The 23,771-nt window shown below is 45.0% G+C and overlaps 1 protein-coding gene across 7 annotated transcripts in view; it reads right to left on the reverse strand.

The window, feature by feature from the left end:
- The window catches only part of Usp6nl (USP6 N-terminal like), a 130,351-nt gene that overhangs the window by 27,430 nt on the left and 79,150 nt on the right, over nt 1-23,771 (reverse strand). For 4 of the 7 annotated variants that reach the window (XM_087590240.1, XM_087590241.1, XM_087590238.1 and 1 more), the window contains 3 exon segments: nt 21,031-21,070; nt 11,326-11,406; nt 4,197-4,304 (listed from right to left, as the gene is read on the reverse strand). In XM_087590240.1, coding sequence (XP_087446366.1) covers nt 4,197-4,304; nt 11,326-11,406; nt 21,031-21,070 — 229 coding nt within the window. 7 annotated transcript variants of the gene reach the window in all.

Here is a 23,771-nt window from a genome sequence, read left to right on the forward strand (position 1 = left end):
CTTGTGTTATGGATGCAATACAGATTTCATTCTCTGAAGATATTAACAATCTTTTAGGTTTCCTTCTTACTCTATAATCTGTTTCTTAAAAGTGTATTTTTCTACTTGTTTTTATTCGTCTCCAGTTTAAGTCCCTTTCCTCAAATGACTACTAATGCTTTGTGATCAGCTTTTACTTGAAAGTAAGACATTAAACAAAACTGTGTGCCCAGATGGGACTTCCCAACAGTGACGTTGCTGTAGGGTGGGGATGTGGCAGGGCAGCTGAAGCGTGGCCACTGCAACTCTAGTGTCTGTCTTTCTGTCCTGTCACATTCCCAGAGGATGTCCTCCCAGCTCTTGCTGTTTTTGACGGACAGCATTCTTGGGTGAAAACTAACTGTCAGAAACTTGGGGTCTTATGCTGCCCTGCACACTAAGATAGCTGCTCCCCTTCTCCCAGACAGAGACCAGCAGCCCTGGGCCTGGGCGGGAGGAGACTTGGGGGCTCTGCCTACTTCTCCCACAGACTCCTAACCACGCCAGGGTCCAGCTTTACCTTTCCTTGCTGAGGTACCTGAGGGTGGCAGCTACCAAGTCCTGAGGAGACTTAAATACGGCCCGTGCTTCTCCAGTCTCCTGCCGCCAGCACAGGGCTCGGCGCCCTCAGGTCTGCACGTTCACTACATGCCTGTCTGCACTCCGCACTCCAGAAGGAAGCAGGGCTATTTCTTCCGTTTTCTTGTTCATTATATGTTTATTATATGTTTTCCTTTCAAAACCTCTCCTGTCAGTTTGGTGACTAAAGTATGACTGTTTTCATTGCCTATCTTTAACAAAAAAAAAAAATTAACATTTACGACTTGTACTTAGGTATGTTTAAATAGCCATCCAGAAACATGCCCATATAGATTTATTTACCATATACTGGTAATACAAATTGTAACTAAAGACAATTCCGACTAACTAATTAATTAAAAAAAAAAAACATAACTTTGATCTCTAAGTTAGGAAGAAAAAGGCCATGTGGACAATGTCTAGAGTAACATGGGACTGTTACGTATGTGTATACATGTTAAGTGTTGTGTTTTTTGAGGTGCTACCTTCTGCAGCCTTTTGAAATACGAGAATGGTTTGGGGGGGTATGGCCCAGTGGGATAATATTTCTATGTGTGTGTGTGTGTGTGTGTGTGAATGAGAGGACTCAAGTTTTATCCTCAGCGTTATAAAATACCCCAAAGATACCATGAGTCACCACAGTGTGTTTAAGGGTTTGAAACTATTCAAACAGCAATCGGTATATATTTGTTTTTTTTATTGTTAAGGAAATGGTCAAGTACAGAGGGCTTGCTTATTTTAAAGGCCCCCTGGTAAAAGCTGGCAAAAAAATGTCTTAAAATAATATTTAGCTGGAGAAAAGAAGACCTAACATATCTACAAAACTGGCTCTTCTCAGACATGAAAATCATAACACAGACCTTACAATAGAAGCAAAGCCCAGGTAAGAAGAGGGCAGAAATATCATCCATGTTTTCAAATGTTTACAAGCTAATGCACAAGATGCAGAGAAACAAACACAGACCTAAGCTCGCCACACACGTGCACACGCACGGAAAGGAAGTGAGCACTCAGCACCAGAGCCGGTTGGATCTATATTACACATCTCTAGTCACGGTGATTCACTAATGAATGCTCTCACTAAGAGAAAGAGACCTGAGGAGCTATGAGCCAAGGCGGCCGCAGAGCAGAGGGCACAGATCTCTCCATGGGGCTCCTCCCAGAACCCCGAGCCAGGCTCAGAGAGGCCTTAGGACCATGGTGGACAGACCTTCTGCATTTTAAGGTATGCTGCTAAATACAAGACAGACAGATACAAACGGGGTATAATTAAATGAAAAAAGGGCACCTCTGCCTCAGAGTCAAAGCTAACTAGATTTTAAATCCTGTTCTAGGCTCACCCTGGGTGAACACATACCGTGACCTTACTAGCTCAGGCTCCTTGTCTGTTACGTGGAAGGAGGATTGTACGGAAAGCAGGGGTAAAGCTGGGTGGTACCTTAATGGCAAGACTTAAGAAAGATAATTCCGGCAGAGCATTCGGACAGCGCCCATGAAAGTATTGGGAAGATGTTTTTAAAACACAGTACAATGGTGCTCCAATCCCAGTTGAAGGGAGGGAATCACAGAAGGTGTTCCAAAGTGCCTTGAAGCCCAATCCTCCTTCTCTCCGGTCCCCACACTACCTAGTCTACTTTCCCGAACATCAAAAGCTATTTCTTTTTGTTATTCCTCCTTTCCACTCAGTCAAGGCCTTTGTTTTGTGGTCTAAATGTCAGGCCCTACCTAGCAGTAAACATCTCTACACAGCCTCATCTCCTCCCAGACAGCAACCTTTCTGGACATTGCATCTCTATGTGCTGCTTAACACCAAACAGAGGTCTGCTCTAAGAAGGGACAGGCAAGCCTCAGGTGACATTAAAGGACAATATACACACAACATGCCAGGCTCCATGACAACACCTTGGTAGACTAAACAACGAAGAACCAGGTCACAGAGATGTGTAGGCAGAAACATGAGCCACTGTTGTAAAGGTGACAAGGAAAGGGTGGTCAGGAAAAGAAGAGATGATCAAATGATGTCATGACGGGAACTAAACAGTATCTGGGATGTTTGAAGGCAGTGACCGGAGTAACAAGCCTGGAACCTCTTACGCTCCTTTGTTTTGTTGTTATTGGGTTTACTAAATTACTATCTTACACTAACTGCTCATACGATGGATGACTTTATATAGGGAAAGCACCCAAAATAAAGTGTATCAGGTTGAAGAGTGTCCCCAAGTTTATGTCTACTCAGAGCCAGTGCGTGTGGCCTTTTCTGGAAACAGACTCTGAAGACACCATTAAGGGCAGGTGGCTCACTGCAGTAAGACTCAAATCCAAAGACTAGCATCTTTATAAGGCAAGATAAAGACACAGACACACGTGACATGTGGCAAAGGAAGCAGAGAAGCCCCAGAGCTACAAGACGAGGATCACTAGCGACTGTGGGTAGCCACCAGAAACTGGCAGAAGGCCAGGAAGAGTCTTCCTTCTCTTGAGGGGCAGCCATGTCCTGCAGCCACACAGAACAGGCTTCTGAGGCCTTTAGTCACCCACATTACACCTCCTGGCTCCAGCAGCCCTGACGGGGAGTACGGCGTACAAGCACTCTGTACTTGTGGGATTCTCTACGCTCCTTCATTAACTAGATACTTCCTGAGTACCTACTGCATACTGGGTACTCTGTTCTGGAGTTAGACTGCATGTGCATGTGTTCTCTCAGCCATACTTCCCTTTGAACATGGCTTCTACAACCTCCACACTCATAAGAAATATCTCACTAGTACTCTAAGATAATTCCAAACTCTAATGCTCTGAAACACAAACTCATTCTCTGTGTGAAGTCCCGTATTCTCATAAACCGAGTATTGTCTAACTACTGCCTGTTGTCTTTCATTTGGCAAGCTTTCATCTGAGCTCACCCATGGTGAACTCACTAAAGTGCTCTTACATTGGCTGGGTTTAAACTGGTTTTTCTTCTCCTCCATTTGTTGTGTTGTAATTCATCCCATTTATTTTCTATTCATTTCTACCATTTCTATCCATTTCTAAGAAACATACTTTAAACCTATGGCTCTAAGAATTTTAAATGTAAAGTTCTTATTCTTTTTGAAGGTTAATATAAACAGGTTTAGAAAGTTTATGGCTAAAGTGATAAGGAGGTATATTTAATCATTATGCAATTTAACGAAACTATCACTCGGCAAAAGGTCTAACTTTTAATTCATAGTAATAAAACGGAAATACTAGACTGTCCTGGGAACAGACTTTTTTTCTTATTCTGACTGAATAACCACGTGCAGGCAGGTGCAGGGAGTGGGGCTCTGCTTCTGTGACCCCATAAACTCCTTATAATACCAGTGTAGGGAAGAAGTTCCCTCATATGTGCCTCAGCACTAAGGGATCGCTATCTGTGTCTAACAATACCAGCTGATACAGGCAATACTTTATTTCAAATCTGAGTACACTGGCAGTAACAAAATAAACCAGGAAGCATCGAAATCTCAGTGGCACGTGATCTCAATACAAGTTCAAGCGATAGGAGAATATCATGTCACCTTAAAAACTGGAATTATTTTACATTTTAGTTCAAAGGCATAGTCGGTTTAGCTACTCACACTATAGAGGTCTCTTGTTTCTTCTTTCATTTTAGGGATCTCAAGAAGAAGGGCCCAGACTTCACCTCGGAGCTGGAGTGGAATTCCTTTGTAAATTCGTCGATGGAACTGTTAAAGCAAAGGAAACTGGACAAGGTTACAAAGAGACAAAAGCTTAGCCAGTCCCGCCACGGATCCACTCGGTATCTGTCAGGGCTTTTTTCGGGTATTCATGATCACTTTTTAAATAAAATTTAATTAGTTAATTCAATTATATTCTGTCACTTCTGTGTTCTTAGATCCTAAAGGGGAAACATAATCACAGAAGGAAAAAATAAAGAACTACCAAAAGAAAACAGGAAAAAAAAAAACAAAAGAAATGTCAGGGACCCTTGGTAAATTAGTATGCTTGACTATTACAACAGAGTCCCTTAGAGCAGAGCCAATACTATTTGGTAAACTGTAAACATCTTATTTATACATTTATTTGTTACACACTACCTTCCCCCATACAGGCAGAGGGTGAGCCAAACAGCAGAGTGGTCGCTGCTGAGATTATCTTTGTGGAGTGCAGAAAGAACGTCCAACCTCTTTCCTAACACCACCTCCCTGGAGCTTCATCTCAGACCTCAGCTAGGTCTAACCCTTCATCCCTTTGTGTAATTGGCACTAACCCCATCTGGCCAGACAAAACAGTGGGCAAACCTCCATCAAGAAAAGAGACAAGGACTCCTCCTGCTCCCTCCATAACTGTGTGGGGAGTCAAGTCCACGTTCATGCACATGGTAGACAGGTGCTCTCTACGCTGAGCTCCATTCCCAGACAAAATGTTGCTTTTCAAAGAAATAGGCACCTAAGTAATCATGATCATCTGAGGTCCTTGAAATATGCATGCAATTACCTAACAGACTTCCCTCTCATATAATTATGTATTTAAAGTACATTCAAAATAAGTATTAGGGTCATTACAGTCATTACAATGTGATGCATAACAACACTGTGAAACTTAACAATGTACATACAAACTAAGAAATGATTGATAAATTACGGCAGGAGCCATAAAGAGAGTTTGGATTTTACTTATCTCTTTAGACTACACAACACTTAGATATACCTAGTGACATATCTAGGAAATGAAACCCAAGCCTAAGCATTTCATTCTTTTATTTCATACACAACTTATACAAATAAGCTGGAAGGTTGTGTGTGTGAGTGTGTGTGTGTGTGTGTGTGAGTGTGTGTGTGAGAGAGTGTGCATGTGTGAATGTGTGTGAGAGTGTGCATGTATGTGTGTATGTGTGTGTATGTCTCTGTGCGTGTGAGTGTGTGAGTGTATGTGTGTGTATGTCTATGTGTATGTGTGTGTGAGTGCATGTGTGTGTGCCTCTGTGTGTGTGTGAGTGTGCATGTGCTTGGGAGGGGGTGGGTACCCATCTTACACACACGTAAGCCAAGACCAAATGATACCATAGGTGTTATTCATAATTCTTCAGGTACTGTTTACGTTCATCTTTGGAAGCAAGGCCTCTACTGGGCTAGGCTGACTGACCAGTATGCCGCAGAGATCCAACTATTTGTACCTCCCCAGAACTGATGGTAAGCTTGTCCCACCACACCCAGCCCCTTGTGGTAATAGCATCAGTGGTTTGACTGATCTGTCACAATAAGACCGAGTGTGGAACTATCTACTTGTAGTATCCTGTGAGTAAAGTTTTGGATGCTATAGCATTTCCAATTTTAATATTTCACATGAAGAATGCTCAATGTATATTATAACATATACTTAGAGGGGGGTCAAGTTGACACTGTTAAATTAAGAGAAAAAAGCAAGAAAACTCCAGAAAGAAATAAAAACCCAATGGTCATCAGGCCACCCAGAGCTGATGTTCAAAAGAAGCACTGACATGCTGTCAGTGTCCTACCCACGGTACCAACTCACCCTGGCTCTCCATTTCTGCACATAAGCATTGGCAGGAAACCAGTTTAAACTAGCTGCTGTATGTGTATGCCATCTAACTATCCCAACAACTCAACTGCACACACATGGAAATAAGTCATAACGAAGATAAATAACTTGCCAGTGATAAGCCTAAAATCTTACCAACCATTTAAAGAGGAAGATTGTACGTAAAGGCCCAGTGCAGTAATGTGTGTCTACAATCACAGTGCCAGGAAGGCAGGCAGGAGAGTCCCTGGGGTCGCTGGCTAACCGCTCTAGCCGAGTGGATGAGCTGCAGGCTGTGGAGAGAGCCTGTGACGGTGGGGTGGGGGGTGGGGGGTGGGGGTGGGGGGCTGGCTGGGGCTCAGTGACGGAATGCCTGCCTGGCATGCATAAGGCTCTGGGTTAGATTTCTACAATGATCAAGACAAAGGACACAATAAAAAATGAAAACTCTTGATTGAGGCTGGCTGCCCTGACAATGGGAAGGTGGCTCTGTGGGTGAGAGCACTGGATGTGCAAACACAGGGGCCAAAGTTCAAATCTCTAGCACCCACGGAACAGGCTGACTGGAGGCTCGCACTCAGCCAGCCTAGCTGATGTGGCAGTCCCAGACTCCGTGAGAGTGGCAGAGCCAAGCAGCAGGGTCCTCATCTCGTTTCCCAGCATGCGCATGTACACTCACTCGCACACACAGCACCCATGACACACAGGTACAGGAGACTAAGGACAGGCAATCCTGATGTCAACCGCTGCCCTCTCCACAGGACACACACACACACAGAGAGGGGGGGGGAGGGGGGAGGGGAGGGGAGGGGAGGGGGGAGGGGAGGGGAGGAGGAGAGGGAGAGGGGAGGGGGAGAGGGAAGAGGGGAGGGGGAGAGGGAGAGGGAGAGAGAAGGGGAGGGGAGGGGAGGGGAGGGGAGGGGAGGGGAGGGGAGGGGAGGGGAGGAGAGGGGAGTGTGAGTTGGAGAGTTTCAAGAGAGGGTTTCTCGGTGTAGCCCTGTCTGTTCTGGAACTGTCTCTGTAGATCAGGCTGGCCTTGAATCCAGAAATCCACCTGCCTCTGCCTCCCAAATGCTGAGTTCTGGGATTAAAGGTGTGTGCCACCACACCACCCCCTCCCCACTCCCCGCCCAGGTGATTTTATATTTCTAAAGAACAAAGGTCATCCTTTCAGGACCACAGCATACTGTTTTGTCATAACTATTAAAATAAATGGAAAAATGACAGAAACGGTTTTTAAAATTCAAGAGTAGATAGCACTAAACCAACAATACAACTGAACTTAGGAAGAGTATAAAAGGATGCATCTCTGACATCCAACCGAAGGTGAACAAAAAATAACGATGCTCTACAATGAGTATTTTAATTACGCTCTTTAGTTTTCAAATACACACTAAGCTCTACAAACTCATGGTTCTTTATCTCTAGACTTAGCCACAGGTCAAAATTATCCAGGAAAAACTGCTTTGTACAAATGCCTCAAGCTTCCTTCTTTTCAACACTGTCTACAGGATGCTTGTCCTGGAGGTGACAGATGCTGGGCACTGGTACTTACAGACACTATAGCACCTAATGTGCAGGACAGTGCGACTGTGGACTGATGAACCCGCCCCCTCAGATGCTATGGGGTGGCCATGTTTGGCCACTCGTAGGCACTTGCTATGGCTACACACGTCTTGTCAGTCATCATGGAAGCTCTTGAAATGTTATAACACATTAGGCATTACGTCAAAGCACAGCTTACTGACCAAACTGTAATGCGGTTTCCACCTGTGGCTCTCTCAATTCGTGCCACATTATTAGCAATTCTCTATGACCACACCATGATGTCTGTGATGTAAGCATACATCTCACAAACATCTCCCACCTACGAGGAAGGAAACACACAAAACTCCCCGCCATGGCGGCAGGCCCACTGTGAGAACACAGGCAACACAACCCTCATGGAAACTGTCACGGACACTTCAGCTCTGAAACTCCAAATGCGCTCCACTAGAGCCATGTTTATATTAAGACATTTTTTGGATCTTTCTACGTTATTACCATGAAAGCAGGAACTCCAAAAAGAAAACATTCCTCCTTCTCTTTGGAAGAAACAAAAATAAAATGTTACTACCTTTTTACATCAGTGCAACTTAATGTATGAAGTGAAGGTGATAATTCTTTTGGAAGGTGCATTCTTTTCCACACCAAATTGGACCATACATATTATCAAATGATTCCACCACCATGGTTATAGGAGAGTGCTTTAAAATTATACATCAAAGAAATAGTTCTGCTAAAATCCTTCTTAATGGGAACTGCATTAGCTAGGGTTGCTGTCAGAGTAATAGCCTAGCAGAAAGAAGTGCTCATCATCAGAGACTGACTGACTTTGGCAGATGCGTGTGTACTGGAGAATAGCATAAAGCCATATAATTCTACAGATACCTTGTTAGACAGAATGCGAGACTAAAGTGTAGGTGCGATGTTCAGAGACGTATCCTGCCATCAGTGCTTGAGTGATCTGCCCACAAAGGAGGACTGTCACTGCGAGCAGGTCTGAGGGTGGGGTGCTACTGAACAAGAGCACAGGTGCTGCACCTAACTCCCCACCTTTAAAAGAAGTGACTTCTTTTAAAGATATCTCAAGGTCTAAAACCAATGCTGATACAAAGACTCCACAACACAAAATGAACTTACTCTGCTGTAAAATAAAATGTAAGAGTTTGACTTTAAAATAAGAACATTTGGGATGCTCACAAAGAAGGCACAGTGATATATCTCTGTGAGACACCCCATAACCATGAGCTCTCCACAGTAAGTGTCCTCTAAGGCAGGACACTGTCCTCATTGAAAGCTGAAGAGTTCTATAACAAGGAACCCTGACTAGACTTCGCATGGCTCTGATCTCCCAACACCAGGAACAGCCTCTCCTGGGCACTCTACTTACTTAATCCTCATTATTGAACTCATTTAATCCTCCAGGAACCCTAAAGATGGCCACAACTATTGTCCTATGTTACAGTTATTAAGGGATAGTCTGGGGTTTAAAAACATTCCACCAGCTTTATCTCACCCTCTAGGCTGCCTCTATGTCAGAACAATTAAAACCCAAGGAACTGATGTTCTGCAGAATTCTTGTTATGTGGACATACAATAATTAGTATTTATACAAGTGTGTATATGGGAGGGAGTAATTTCATGGAACAGTATAAAGAAATACAGGCCAGTGCAATGCACAGCAGGTAAAAGTGGTGTGGCCAAGCCTGACAACCTAACTTCAAAACCTAGCGCCCATATATGGTAGAAGAAAACCGACTCTTCAAAGTGGTCCTCTGACCTCCAAATGCACACTGTAATATGTATATGGCATATACATACACACACTAAATAAATGTAATCTTTAAAATTCAAAGAGTAAAGAAATAGGGAAAAGCCCTCTAAAGTTGGCTATGTTTTGTGATGGGATTTTTTTTTCCTTTTTAAAGACGTTGCATGTCTAGCTAGCATTTATTAGGTGCTGTCTATAGGCCAAGCTAGTGCTACTCTCCCTAGTTAGCACACAGCCCCCTACAGCCCCCCCATTAAAATCACCTGTGTGCACACGGAGGAGCTATGCTATGTACTGGCTGGTTCTGTGTGTCAACGTGACACAAGGTGCAGTTATCACAGAGAAAGGAGCCTCCCTTGAGGAAATGCCTCCATGAGACCCAGCTGTAAGGCATTTTCTCAATTAGTGATCAAGTGGGGAGGACCCAGCCCATGGTGGGTGGTGCTGTCCCTGGGCTGGTGGTCTTGGGTTCTATAAGAGAGCAAGCTGAGCAAGCCAGTAAGAAACATCCCTCCATGGCCTCTGCAACAGCTCCTGCTTCCTGACCTGCTTGAGTTCCAGTCCTGACTTCCTTTGGTGATGGACAGCAATGTGGAAGTGTGAGCTGAATAAACTCTTTCCTCCCCAACTCGCTTCTTGGTCTTGATGTTTGTGCAGGAATAGAAACCCTGACTAAGGCAGGTATGTGCAGACACCTTTACTACGTCTGGAAAGTTTACTCGCATGAAGGTGAGATGTCAGTGGTTGGCAAGCTCAGGGCCAAACCATTTCCAAGGATGAACACAATGCCACGTTCCATTTTCACTGTGGCTTTGCACTGATGGCAGAGAGAGATGGCAGTGAAGCTCTGAGCACTGGGCACGGACCAAGGCAACAGGGCTCCCTGGGCTACTACCGTGCCTGTACTTTACAGTTTTTAGCAAATGTTCCTGATGCAGTACAGAAAACATTAACTGAATAAACTCTAAGCTCTTGGGCACAGGTTGCAGTGACACTCTTGTACCACTCAAATGCAATGGTTACCTCAGAAAAAGGTACTTCTCTAGGTCTTTGAATGATAATTTGCACCAACTCCTTGATCTCACAGAACGCCATTGTACTTGAAAGAACTACCTGACTGTGGTTCTGTGGCCGTTTAGGTTTGGAGCCGTATTGGCAGACATTTCCTTACAATAAATACACTGTGGTTGTTGCTACTGACAACATCTGGCATTTCAACCAAACAGGAAACTTGAGAGGCATGTGCGGCAGTCCCATGGCCCTGTGAAGACAGCTTTATTTATGTGGGTTCTGAGGATACAAGGCGGGTCATCAGGCATTGCTTGCTGAGCCATGCTGCGGGTCATCAGACATTACTTGCTGAGCCATGCTGCGGCCAAGGCCAGAGAGCAACTGCTCTTAAGGGACCGGAGTTTTAATTTTTGTGTGGTTCCCCCCTTTCTTCCCTTTGCTTGGTTTAAAACTTAGCATGGACTCAGTGCAGAACAGAAGGAGTGTTTCCTGCTTCCAGGAAAGTGTTCAGAGGCCAGCTCCTTCTCCTTCTGAGCAACAGGATGTGGACGTGAGGCCTAGAACTACGGCAATGATTGACTGCAGAGGAGAGTCAGAGCGGAGGCACAGGAAGCCGGGACCTAGGAGCAGCTGAGGCCAGTGGCGCTCTCTCTACCTCTGCACCACACAGCCTGCAGGAGCCACTCTACTATTTCCAACATGAAGATCTCCAAGATCAAATGTTATGCTTCATTAAACCAGAACCTCACCAGTGAGTACAGCGGTAAACCTTGGAATACTGAAGGATGAAGCCCGTCCCTTGGAGAGGAGCCCGCCATGGCCATGCACCCACAGAGAGGACCCCGCTATGCGTCCATGGAAAGGACACCGCTGTGCGTTACCTTCTCGGTGTTCTTGTATCTCTCCCATCTCTTCAGCATTTTCAGCCACTTGGAAGTCCTTTCGATTTCCAGTTGCTTTTGCTAAAATGAAATTCAAATCTAACGTTATTGTTTGAAGTTTCTTTACTTATAAATCACACTGTAACAGAACCAAAGAAAATGTTTTGAAGTTACACTGTACTAGAGAGCAAATGCCTTGCCCAACTTGTTTGTAAGTTGGATAATATGAGACGGACAAGCATCAACTGCAGTCCAAAGCTGAAGTTAGGAATCCTACACTCCTGTGAGTGAAAAGATAAGGCTTGCTTGTCGTTTCTAATATCCTAAAAGACAATCAGAAAAATCCTATAACTACAAAAAAAAAAATTAAAAGAAAACTTTGAAGTATTTTGTAAAGCAACCAAAAAGCCTACAAATTTCAATTCTCTTTTATTTAATTTTAGTAAATTCTAGCAAATGTTTTAATAACTAAGTTGTTCTTTTTAAAGAATTCAATTTAGTAACTGTATAATTAATATGTAACTAGCTCCATGGTAGAGAAACAATTACAAAACTAAGTCACAGTTGTCACCTGAGACTCCTCTTGTGCTAACAGGGAGACACAGGCCCTGGCAGGGGCTGACATAAGGCTGGTGGCAAGGTCACATGAAAAAGTCCCCAAGGACCCTACATGAGGAGCTCAAAGATAATGATGGGATTTATCTGGTGATGTGGGATCCTTGTGTCTCAATACCGTGCAGCACTCTACCTGGGGAGCTGACAGAAGTTCCCGAGAGTTTTAAGAAGAACAAGATCACCATGGGGAATTACAGGTCTTGCATGTCGAGACTGAGATGTGCAGCAGGGCTAACACTGAGGCCAGTTACCACAGAAAATGCTTTGCTCCTCTCTTTCTGGGTTGCAGGACGGGGGTTACTTGTTCTCTAAGTACTGGGGCCTGGGAGTGTAGTGACCCTCTTCTGTCTCCAGCCGCCATCCTGTCTCCTTCCTAACACAGGCAGTGGTGTCTCCCGGAAGAAAACTGCGGCTCCACACTGATGGCCTCCCTCCAGCCTCAGACAGGCGGGCCGTACGCTGGCAGGTGGCACTCTTACCGCCAGTAATTTTAGATCTGAAAGCATGCATTCCTGAAGGAATACCCTGAATTTAGGAAAAGGCTCTCACCAATGAGAATGGTTCCTAGAACTTTCCTTTAGGTATATTCATAAAACTCTGTAATTACTTTCTAACTCTTTAAAGTTTTTATGAGTTTTCATAATAAAAAAAAAAAACACTTGTGAGCAAAAGAATGTTAATTCCCATTTTTCAAAAGGCTAAACAGTCCTTATTATATTATTAGTGATGAAAATGATGCAGATGGGCCCAGAAATACATTTAATTTTAAAACTCAGTGGGGCACTGAAATCTAATTAATGTTCTACTAAATGTGACTTTAGAGAGGGGCAAGCTGTGAAGACCCAGAGACTGTGTGGCCATTCGCTGTGTTGTTGTTACTCCACACCCTTCCTCTGACTCCCTGAAGCACAATCCCCTTCTCTACCATCAGGAAAACACCCAGAACACAGGCCAGCAACAGAGGGCCACACATTCAGCCAGGGCGGCCGGGCGGGCCGGGAGGGATGCAGGGGTCTCTTGCTAACGTTCACTTTCCTTACTATGAATTACCAATAAATCAATTCAGGACGTAGTCATTCTTTACTCAAGATATATTTTATATACTAATGTTTGTCATAGATTAGACTAGTTTAAATGGTATGTATCCTGAAAGAATAAGACATATACACACCATTTTCAGAACCATTGAGCATGCTTTTCTCTCTTCTATACATGTAAGAAATTATACCAGGGCTGGAGAGATGGCTCAATGGTTAGAGCACTGACTGCTCTTCCAGAGGTCCTGAGTTCAAATACCAGCAACCACATGGTGGCTCACAACCATCTGTAATGGGATCTGATGCCCTCTTCTGGTGTGTCTGAAGACATAGACAGTGTGCTCATATACCTAAAATTAATAAATAATTCTCTTTAAAAAAGAAAAACAGAAATTATATCTCAGATATTCTCCTAGTTAGGAATTAAAACTTGTGTGAGTTGAGTGCTGACTCTGCATATCATCTCAACTACACCAGACCTGAACGCCCATCAGAGGAAGCCTCTCCATGCCAGTCGGTTACTCAGTTAAACCCACTTTCTTACCGAGTAGCTGAAACTGCCTGTTCCAGCAAGTATTTTGAAGAAATGACTGAAACCACAGTTGACAACTGTAAACTTAAGTGCCCCAGAAAACTGGCTTCATCAATAAGTCGTGGACTCGTTTACAACAAACGGAAGGCAGACTACAGCAGTGTAGCAGGGTTTACTCCTATGCTGTGGCAGATACTCAACCACAGAGGAGACAATGCTCCGAGCCTAGCTTTGAGGGGGTTCTGGGTCAGGGTAATGGAGGTTGGTTGGGGTCTGAATCTGAATACAAAAGGAGAAGGTGATTGGAGCCCCAGGACTCATCTCTGCTTCCTGTGGATGCGTGTGACCAGCTGTCTCCCAGCCCTGCCGCCATGGCTTCCCTGCCTTGATGAACTGCTAAAATAAGCCATTTCTTAGCCTGCTTTTGTCAAAGCAATGAGAGGAGTAACTAATGTGTCGTCCAGCCAGTGGTATCTTATGTAACTTCTCAAGTTCTCGAGCCTCTCCCACATGCCTCCATGTCAAGCTAATTCATCTACCCCGTCAGCGTCATAGCATGGACTCAGGGCCCAGCCTAGTCAGAGAGGCCTCTTATTCACTTTCCTTGGGGAAAATCATTTGATTCTTCTTTACCTCAGTTCTCTATTTTACAGAATGAGAACTACTACAGTCACTGATGCACTCAGCACGTATTCTAGCTGCCTAAGTGCGCGGATCACATTATTATTGTTATTGTTATTGTTATTATTATTATTATTATTATTATTATTATTAACCACAGCACATGTTTACCCTTTAATTTCATCACCTAAAATAACAGTTGTATAGAGTTTAACACAATATAGTAAACAGTTCACACACGGCAGGAACTAGGCAGCGATGTGAAAGTTACTAGCACCCTGTGGTTTCCAGGTAGCCTGGGAAAGAGGATGGAAATGGACCTCTGCTCTAGGGAGGAGCTTCTAAACAACCCCAGAAACAACCCAGAGACATTAAACAATACCCCGCCTCGTCCCCCACAGCGCAGTGGGAGAAAGAGTGCCATTCTAGCCCACTGGCAGATGGCTTCCAGTGCGACAACAGGCAGGCCTGCTGGTGCCTGTACAGCATGGACTGTCAGCTTCCTTCACTATAAATACCTTACTTTTCTCAATTTTCGCTTTAAAATATTTTAAACATAAATGAAAATATGTGTCTATGTGTTTCATGAAAATCTAACGAGTATTAATCTTTTGCCAGACTTCATTTATCTCTTTTTTCTTTGGGGGAGGGGCAATCTACTAGAAAAATCAGACTTGAACACGTCATATCTAAATATTTCCAAGGATGTATCCCTTTAAGAGCAAAAACATGGTAATCATTATACCATTCTTTTTTTCTTTTTTTTTTCCAGAGCTGGGGACTGAACCCAGGGCCTTGCGCTTCCTAGGCAAGCCATCTACCACTGAGCTAAATCCCCAACTCCTCATTATACCATTCTTATATCCAAGAAATTTCAAATTCAACATTAACATCCCTAGTCTATACACTAAATTTTCCATTTGTCTCCTAAATGATAGTTTAGTATGTGTATGTATGCTGTGTGTATGTGTGTGCATGCATACACTTGCACGCATGCATATGTGTGTGTATCTATGATGAGGCTGAAGACTGAACTCAGGTCTCACACTGACCACTGCCAGGTCATAAACCCTCCATTAATTACTGCCCCTCAGCTACGGAGTTTAGACAGCTGTCCGGTCAGTGATCGCCTGGAGTTCTCAGGAGAGTCTCACACTCAAGGAGGGCAAGGAGTCTGTCCCTCTCTACCTCATGCTCCACTCGGCTGCTCATGAGAGGACTATGCGTAGTAAGGGCAGCACTTACGTTCTGTGAGGTGCTGCAGCACACCCCAGCAGTCATGGAAGCCTCTGACTTGTACACTATAGGTTACAATCATAGGCTCAAGATGCCTAACGTGGGGACGTGAACCTGAAGAAGTCACCTCCTACAGCCAGGCAGGACCCCCAGTGGAGGGATAAGGACACCAAGCACCCATAAAACGTTCAACCCCAAACCTGTCTTGTCTACAAGAAATGCAGGGACAAAGATGGAGCAGAACCTAAAGGAACGGCCAACACATGGCTGCCCCAACCTGAGAGCCACCCCATGGGCAAGCACCAGTACCTGACACTGTCCGCGACACTCTGTCATGCCTGCAGGCTGGAGCTAGCATAGCTGTTCTGAGAGGCTGTACCCAGCAGCTGACTGAAAGAGATGCAGAGACCCACGGCCAAACATGCAACAGTTAGGGGAGGAGGAGTGAAGGCCCTGAAAGGAATAGGAACCCGACAGGAAGCCCACAGAGCCAACTAACCTGGACCCATGGGAGCTCTAAGAGACCGAGCCACTAACCAAGGAGCATGGCCCCCAGCACACACAGAGGCAGAGGACTGGCGTGTCCTGCCTCAGTGGGAGACGATGAGCTAATACAGAGACTTGATCGGTCAGGGTGGGAGGTACCCAGGGGTGGGGGCCACCCTCTCAGAAGTGAAGAGGGTGAGGGGAGGGACTATGGGGGGGGTGAATGGGGGCAGCATTAGGGATGTAAATAAATAATTAGTTAAGAAAATCAGCTGGGCTACTCCTCCAATCCCCGTCCTACAGTAAGGACAAGTGAGTAACGTTGCTGGGAGTCACCCATGCCTGCATCTCACCACCAGAGGTCAGGAGAGGACAAGTACAGAACCCTTGCCTTGGCAATGTGTGGTCACTTATCGTGAAGTCTTGATGCTGTGTAAAATGAAGGTGTCCTTTTAGAACAGAGGCCTGGTCAGATGGCTGAGGGTAAAACACTGGCCAACCACCCAGCCTGACAACTGGAGTCCGACCTTCGGGACTCACGGTGGGAGAGGAGAACCAGCGGCTATTGAGTGGTCCTCTGACCTGCACACGCCTGCCCATGGTGACACATGTGCATCTATGCATGTGTATGTACACACACATAAATAAAATAAAACATCTAAAATGGAAGGTTTTCATAGTTTATATATTATGTAAAATATTGCACTGCATTTCATAGCTTTATCTATGAAAATTCATAGTCTTATATAACCTTTCCTCCTTATTAAAAACATCAATAAACCCAGGGAAATGATATAATCCATTATTAATATTATTCTCTACAGGATAAATATAATGAGTATGCTTGCTTCTTTGTTTAAGTGCCTATTTGGGGGAACCCAAATCATTTTGCAAACATCACATCAATCCTTTTCGGAGGGAGGTTTGCTGTCCCTGTTTTAAATGGGGAACGGCCTCCTAGACTACCTGACAAGGCAGACATCCGCACACTAGAATTCCTAAACACTAAAAAGCACTGCTTTGGCTGCATGTTCAGCAGAGTGCAAACCTCTGCAAGACGACAGTCTGTCTCGATCTACCTCAGCGAAAACGGACAGATAACTCTTCACTCCCTGCCTAGCAATGGTGGAGTCCAGCCACTATGTGCAGGCAGACAATAGAGAATGCTAGCCTCTAACCTTAGACTACTTGGCATGAGTCTAAGTCTATGTGTGAGCCACCGGTCACCAAGCCTGACAACCCAGAGAAAAAGGCTGACCAGTCACTGTACACATACGTCCTCACTTTAACAGGTTTGTTTGTTTTTAAGATGAGGAGATTTCACAGCATGGCCCTGGTGGCCTGCAACTCTCCATGAAGACCAAGCTGATCTCAAGCTCTACCTATTCCTGCCTCTCAAGGGTAGGACACGTGGGATGTTGACACAGACAGGCATAAGAATGCTAAGGTTGCATGAGTTCAAATCCTAGGAGTCTCAGAAATGAGAATGGCCATTCCCTGCCTGCCTCTACCTGCTCTGGACCATGTAGCCATGACATCCCGCTGAGGGCCATGGGCACTGGGTCACTAGCATAACACCTGCAGCTCTCCACGCTAGAAGGTGTCTAGATACCCCCTCTCCCCATCCGGACTTCAACAAGCTTCGCTTCCTGGGTATTCCTTCTTGCAAAAGGTATTTAATCCCTGGTTCCCACCAGATAAAGTGTATACATTCACAGCCACCACCAAATAAACCAGTATGAACAAGTGGATTGCCGCACACACGGAAGGCCTCCACCTTTAAGAGTCGTACCTAGAGCTCCCAAGGAAGCCCTTCTCTCTCCTCTAGCCCCTCCATACTCTTCACACTCACCCCAAAATCAGCCAGTTTCCGCCCATCCCAGGCACCACTTTCCCCTCTCTGCCTGGCACGGAGATGCCCAGAGGGAAAGGTGGACCTGTGAACCCCCGGTTCCTTCCCTTGGCTATGCTGACGGTGCTTGGGTACCCAGCGAGACCAGAAAGCACTGTGGACTCCCTGCTTTGGGTTTTGCCCTGCCTTTTCTGCAGGCTGTGCTCCGGGCACCCCCAGAGAAATAGGGGGTTGCAGTAGAATGCTCAAGTGCTGAGATTAAGGGTATGTACACTTGGCATTTTAGACAAATTATTAAGGGATATACAAATTAGAGTGATTCCCAATTATATTAAGACTTTAAACAAGAAATTAATTAATTAAATGCATACTTGCATTGGTTAAGAATTTTATTATATAGTTGAATCTATAAAAAAATTAAGCAAACTTAATTTTCAAGTATGTACCCTTTGCTAATGTCTTATATTTCTTTTTTATTGGCATATTTCTTGACTTATTTATTTACTGGCTTGAAGACTCTAAGGATTTCTCAAGCAAAAAATGACAAATAGTGAAGGAGGAGAAAGAAGTAAATACAAGATTAATACATTTTTATTTTGCCAAATCAGCTTAGCTTTGTTTAAAAACAAGGTCAACTCTCTTCTCTCTAACCTTGCAAATGTAGGACACTGCAAGTCAACAGAGTGTCCAGCAGCTCTAAGTCGATGTTTAATGTCATCATGGAGGTGGACTGTGACTCTAACGGCAGCAAATCTTCAACATACGTAACACATGGACGGTGCCATGTGCGATAGAGAAAAAGAAAAGAAAACAAACAAGATGAGGGGGAGGAAGAAAATTAACACCAGCCAGGAGAAATTCCCAATTTTAGGTTAGAAGACCAAGGACAGTCAGCCACATTCCACAAGTGACACTTGGATAACTTGGAGAATGTGAAAGGGCTGAGCCTTGCAGCGACTATGAGGTCAGCAAAACACCCCACGAGAGAAGAAGCCAGTGGGTAGGCCTTGCAGAGGGATTCTGGTCCACGCTCACACTCAGGAGACACTCAGGAACCAGGGCAGAAAGAAGGGAAGTCACACAAGGAGCAAGATGCCTCAACACTGAGGACCATTGTTACTTGGTCCTTGCATTTGCTGTAGATGAAAAAAGTTCTGATCAGAAAGCGTCACGTCCTTAACTCCTTTTAGCAGGATCATTTTAATTGTTACTGAACAGGTAAGACCAAGAGAAAGGTAAAGACTGAGGCAGGAAGACAGGAAGCTCCAGAGAGAGCACAGGGGACAGGGCAGCAGAATGGAGATGAAGCCGAATTCTGGGCACACCTGGAGGCAGAGCTCACAGCTCAGATCTGCTGAGAGGAGACTGGCCTGGAGTCTGGGGGAAGGAGCTCCTGCTCACTGTGATAGGGACATCTGTCTAGAGGCCAATCGATCAGTATTAGCCAAGGGAAAGATCAACATTCAAGATCTAAAGTATGTTTTTTGTGACATGGAGGAAGGGAGGGAGGGAGCATCTGTAATGGCTACAGTAAGATCTGAGCTGAAAGGAAGGACAGGGTGGGGAGGGGTCCTGTGGTAGTATCAGTGGGTCAGAAAATTAGTAAAGTCAGGACAAAAGAAGTGACAGGAGGGGCTTGTTACTCAGCTATGTTAACAGCTGTTAAAGCCCTGTCAAAGCCTCCTGACTATGAATACTACCAGAGAACTTGGCAGCCTATCACTCACCCGCAGGAGGCGTTCATATAGGTATTCTTCATATATGGGAAATAACAATTCTGTTTACATCTTAAGGTTTGGCTACAGTTTTCATTTTCAGAAAATTTTGATCTTAAAAATTTCCCTAGAATATTTTTAATTACATTTTTACTTTTACCTGCATTGTTTGAAGTTCAGCTCCCTTCCCTTGCATAGAATACACGCAAACAAACTACCTTTACTTTAATTCTCCAATTCATTTGGGAAGAGCACGGGGAGGAGTAGGGAGCCCCTACTACTCATGCCCACTCAATTGGAGAAGCAGCTCCTCGCTGAATAGGGTGTCCCTTGTCTAAGGCCTTAACATAGTTAACTGACCACAGGACATGTTTCAGTCACTGCTTGGAAGAAGCTGAACAAAATCTCAAGGACGGCTACTCTCTCAGAGCTCCTGGTCTACTACCCAGAGGGCACATAAAGATCACCGGGGATGCGTTACTCCTAGTGACTCAGTGCTGTACCTGTAGATTACTGTAGCTGTCTGTCAAGCCTCATCAGAGAAGCTTCTTTTTACAGTGGGAGGTGATTAACAGAGACTTGCAGTTGTTCGAGGTGTAGAGCTTAGGAATTACGCCCTAAATGGGACATCTATTCCGCATCCTCTCCTCCGAGGCTCAGAGATGATGATGGAAGAGTCTAAGAGCCAGAGACGGTGGATAGCATAAGAAAACGATTTTCTAGCACAGCGGGGAGCCGTGCATACGCGCTCTCAGCAGTTGGGACAGCATGCATGAGATCCGCACAGGTCAAGTCAGACAAAATCCCAGCACGGAGAGGGAGGTGGGCAAGAAGCCACACCCGGTTGCTGCCTAGGAAGCTGTTAGCAGCTGACAGCTGCTGGGACGGGAGAAACTGGTTTTTTTGTTTTTTGTTTTTTTGTTTTTTTGTTTTTTTTTTTTTTTTGGTTCTTTTTTTCGGAGCTGGGGACCGAACCCAGGGCCTTGCGCTTCCTAGGCAAGCGCTCTGCCACTGAGCTAAATCCCCAACCCCGAGAAACTGGTTTTTTAAGAGCTGAGGTCCCAGTAAAGGCCTCACATCCAAGAGTGTGCAGGCAGCCAAAATATGATGGTTTAAAAACAAAAAGAATGCCAAGCTCTCAGGCAGGGAAGAAGGGAGGAGTAACCACAACACACCGTGTGGACTTCTCAAAGAATTAGCAAACACTGAGAGAAAATAACCAAACAAAACACATTGATGGCACACATGGATGGACGGACGGATGGATAGATGTACGGGCGAGTGGGTGGGTGGATGGATGGATGGATGAATGGATGGATAGGTGAAAGTTCCTGCCACAGAGAGGCTGTTTCATTCAGGCAGAACCTGAAGCTGGGGTTGAACATTTTACAGTGCCATCCTTCTCCTTACTTTTAAAGAAAGGTGAGAATTTCATAAACCCCCTAAACCCATTTCATGCTTATCTTAGTTACTGCCTTAAGAGTGATACAACCATGGTCAAATTCTAACAGTGCCAGCTGCACACAGCACAGTGCTCCACAATGAGAAGCTGACTCTATTCCTCAAGGCAACTCATCAAGATAACTACAAATGAACAAAGGCCACACTTACCCGGTCCGCGGCTGCGTTAGGATACGGGAGCTCCTCCTCACTGCAGAGAACAACAAACACGGAGTGGTTGAGACAGAGCAGACTCTCACTGGCTGTACCCTGTGTAATACCTGACTCTAAGAGAGACGTTTCATGATTCTACCGAATTCAACAGAAAATATACCTGGTCTATGGTCACAACATGCCTCAACCTCAAACAGTGGTCGCCATCCTACAGGGAACGATTCAAAGTCTGTCTCACTGCAACAATCCGAGGACACAAAAGTCATGCAGCTCGAGGGAGGCAGCGGACTGAACATTTCTATCACGGTAGAAATCTGTTGGAGAACACTGCCCTAGACCAGGGTTCAGGCACAGTAACAGCAAATGTTTCAGGCTTCATGAACCCGTACTCTTTCTCACAACTACTTGAACTCTACTGTGCTAGTGTGACAGGCCTCACACGTGACCTTCTGCAAAGCCAGTGGCAAGCTGGAGCTTAGGTCACTCTACTATCCAGCGCCTTAGACCATCACCTTCACCCACAGGTCCAACTACTGGCTCAATGAAATTACTGCTTAAAATCAGCATAAAGGAAAAAAACAAACCTGGAGCCAGGCCTGGAGGACAAGGACTAAAACCCCAGCTAACCAAGAGGCTGAGTAGAGGAAAATATAAAAGTCAACAACTGCCTGGGTGTCAGTGAGCTCAGGGCCCCTTAGTGAGGCCCTGTCTTGAAATAGAAATGTACAATCACAGTTGGGAGTGCAGGAGAGACGGCTCAGCTTGTCAAGTGCTGGTTACACGAGAAGTTCAATCCTTAGTAATTACAGCACATACAAAGGCATGGTGGCATTCGCCAGGAAGGCAGAGACAGGTCTTTGGGGCGCACTGGCCAGCCGGCCTAGTCTAACTGGCTGGGTTGCAAGGTCCAATGAGAAACCTAGACTGAAGGGGAAAAAAAAATCTGGCTTGATGGCTTCTGAGAAACATTCAATGTTGACCTCTGGCTTCTACATGCATGCATACACACATGTGAACATGTATACACACGAACTCATACATTTGACTGAGTGTGTGCATCATTCACACAGACAAACACACAGACACTAAAGATGTAATTTGGTGGTAGGGTATGGTATGTGCCTGGAATGAATGCAGCCCTAGGTTTAATTCCCAATATCAAAAGAGAAAAGAAGAGAAAAGGAAAGAAAAGTTGTCTTTCAATGAGCTGGTGAATTTAAAAAAAACCTCCCCCTTTTAATCTATAAAATAAAGAAAACTTTGCTGTCATTTTTTTAGTATAGAAAAGAACAAAACCATTTCTCTGGTTTGTGTATGCTATCGCCTCTAACATTAAAGTATCCTGAGACTCTCGACTAACTGTCAGTGATAGATAAATGAAGACAGCAGATAAACAAAGCTGACTTTGCAGCTTTCTCAACAGTATGAATGGTCTGGCAGCAACACGTGCATTTTCTTGCTTCTGTTTTCTCTTGATGTCAATGGCACCACTAAGAACATGACGAATTATTAGTGATGGGCCTAGTATCCTCCGTGTCCTTCTTTGTGTCTCTGAAGAGTCCTTGCAGGATCGAACCATTTAGCCACAGCAAAGGGACTGACCAACGTGGTATAAAGCCAGACCAGAACTGAGAGAAAACCCAAATCCCTCCTTCCATAGATAAGAAAATAAACGTTTCCATTTAGTCACTCAGTCTAACACAGAAAAGTTCTGTACAACATAATCCAACGCATTTATATCATCATTAGCTACGCTGTGGTCAAGAAAAACAGAAATTCTAAGGATGGAGTAGTCTTCAGACCTCAAAGATGGGTGACAGGACAGGACTGGGTCCTCTCAAGGTTTCTACCTAAAACTCCGTGGCTGGCACGGGTTTCTCTGTCGTGTCCCTCATCTTTACAGACCTCGTCCTCTGTGCAGGCATAGCTGAGGCTCACAGCCATGGGATCAGAGGACACCAAAGAGGTACGCACTAAAAGGCCCGTCTGCTTATGCCAATGACCTCCATCTTTTTCTTCTCTTTCTCCTCCAGATCCGCCTGCCCCCTGCCCCCTGCCCCCTGCCCCCTGCCCCTTGCCCCCTAGCCCCGCCTCTGCCTTCCAGGTGCTGGGATTAAATGTGTACCACCACACTGGCTCTAATAGTCTGTATCTTGCTACTTAAATCTGCTTCAAGCAGAATCAAGGGAAGAGCACAGTCAGAATACACAGATGAACACTCCTCCAGGTCAGCAAACCATAGTCCATGGGTCAAATCCTGTTTGCTCTCTGTTTTTGTAAAGCAAGTTTAGTGGAACACGGTCATCCTTACTCATTTAGATCCTGTCTGGCTTCTAGGCTTGTTTCCCCTACAGCAGCACAGCTAGTCATTTGACAAGGACATTTAGTGTCTGGCTGCTGCTAACAAAGGACTGCCATGTCTCCCTTGCCTTAGAGGACAGGACTTGGTAGGTACATGTGGACTGCTCAGACACAACACTCAGCTGACAAGTGCTGAGGTCTGGTCTTCTGCTGTGGATTGTAATGCTAAATACCTGTACTGGTTGCCCCCGGGGACGAGAAAATGCCCAGGTTACCCCAATTGGTGAATAAAACTGCCTACAGCCTAGAGCTGGGCAGACGAAGGGGGTAGGGGTGCTGCCTGGAGAAGATGTCATGTGTTAGGGAAGTTATGACAACATGGCCATAGTTATTGATGGGAAATAGATTCTAATAGCTCAGAGAGAAGATCTCTGCCC

Source organism: Rattus norvegicus, chromosome 17 (assembly GCF_021556685.1).
Source record: "Rattus norvegicus strain SHRSP/BbbUtx chromosome 17, alternate assembly SHRSP_T2T, whole genome shotgun sequence".
NCBI lineage: Eukaryota > Metazoa > Chordata > Mammalia > Rodentia > Muridae > Rattus > Rattus norvegicus.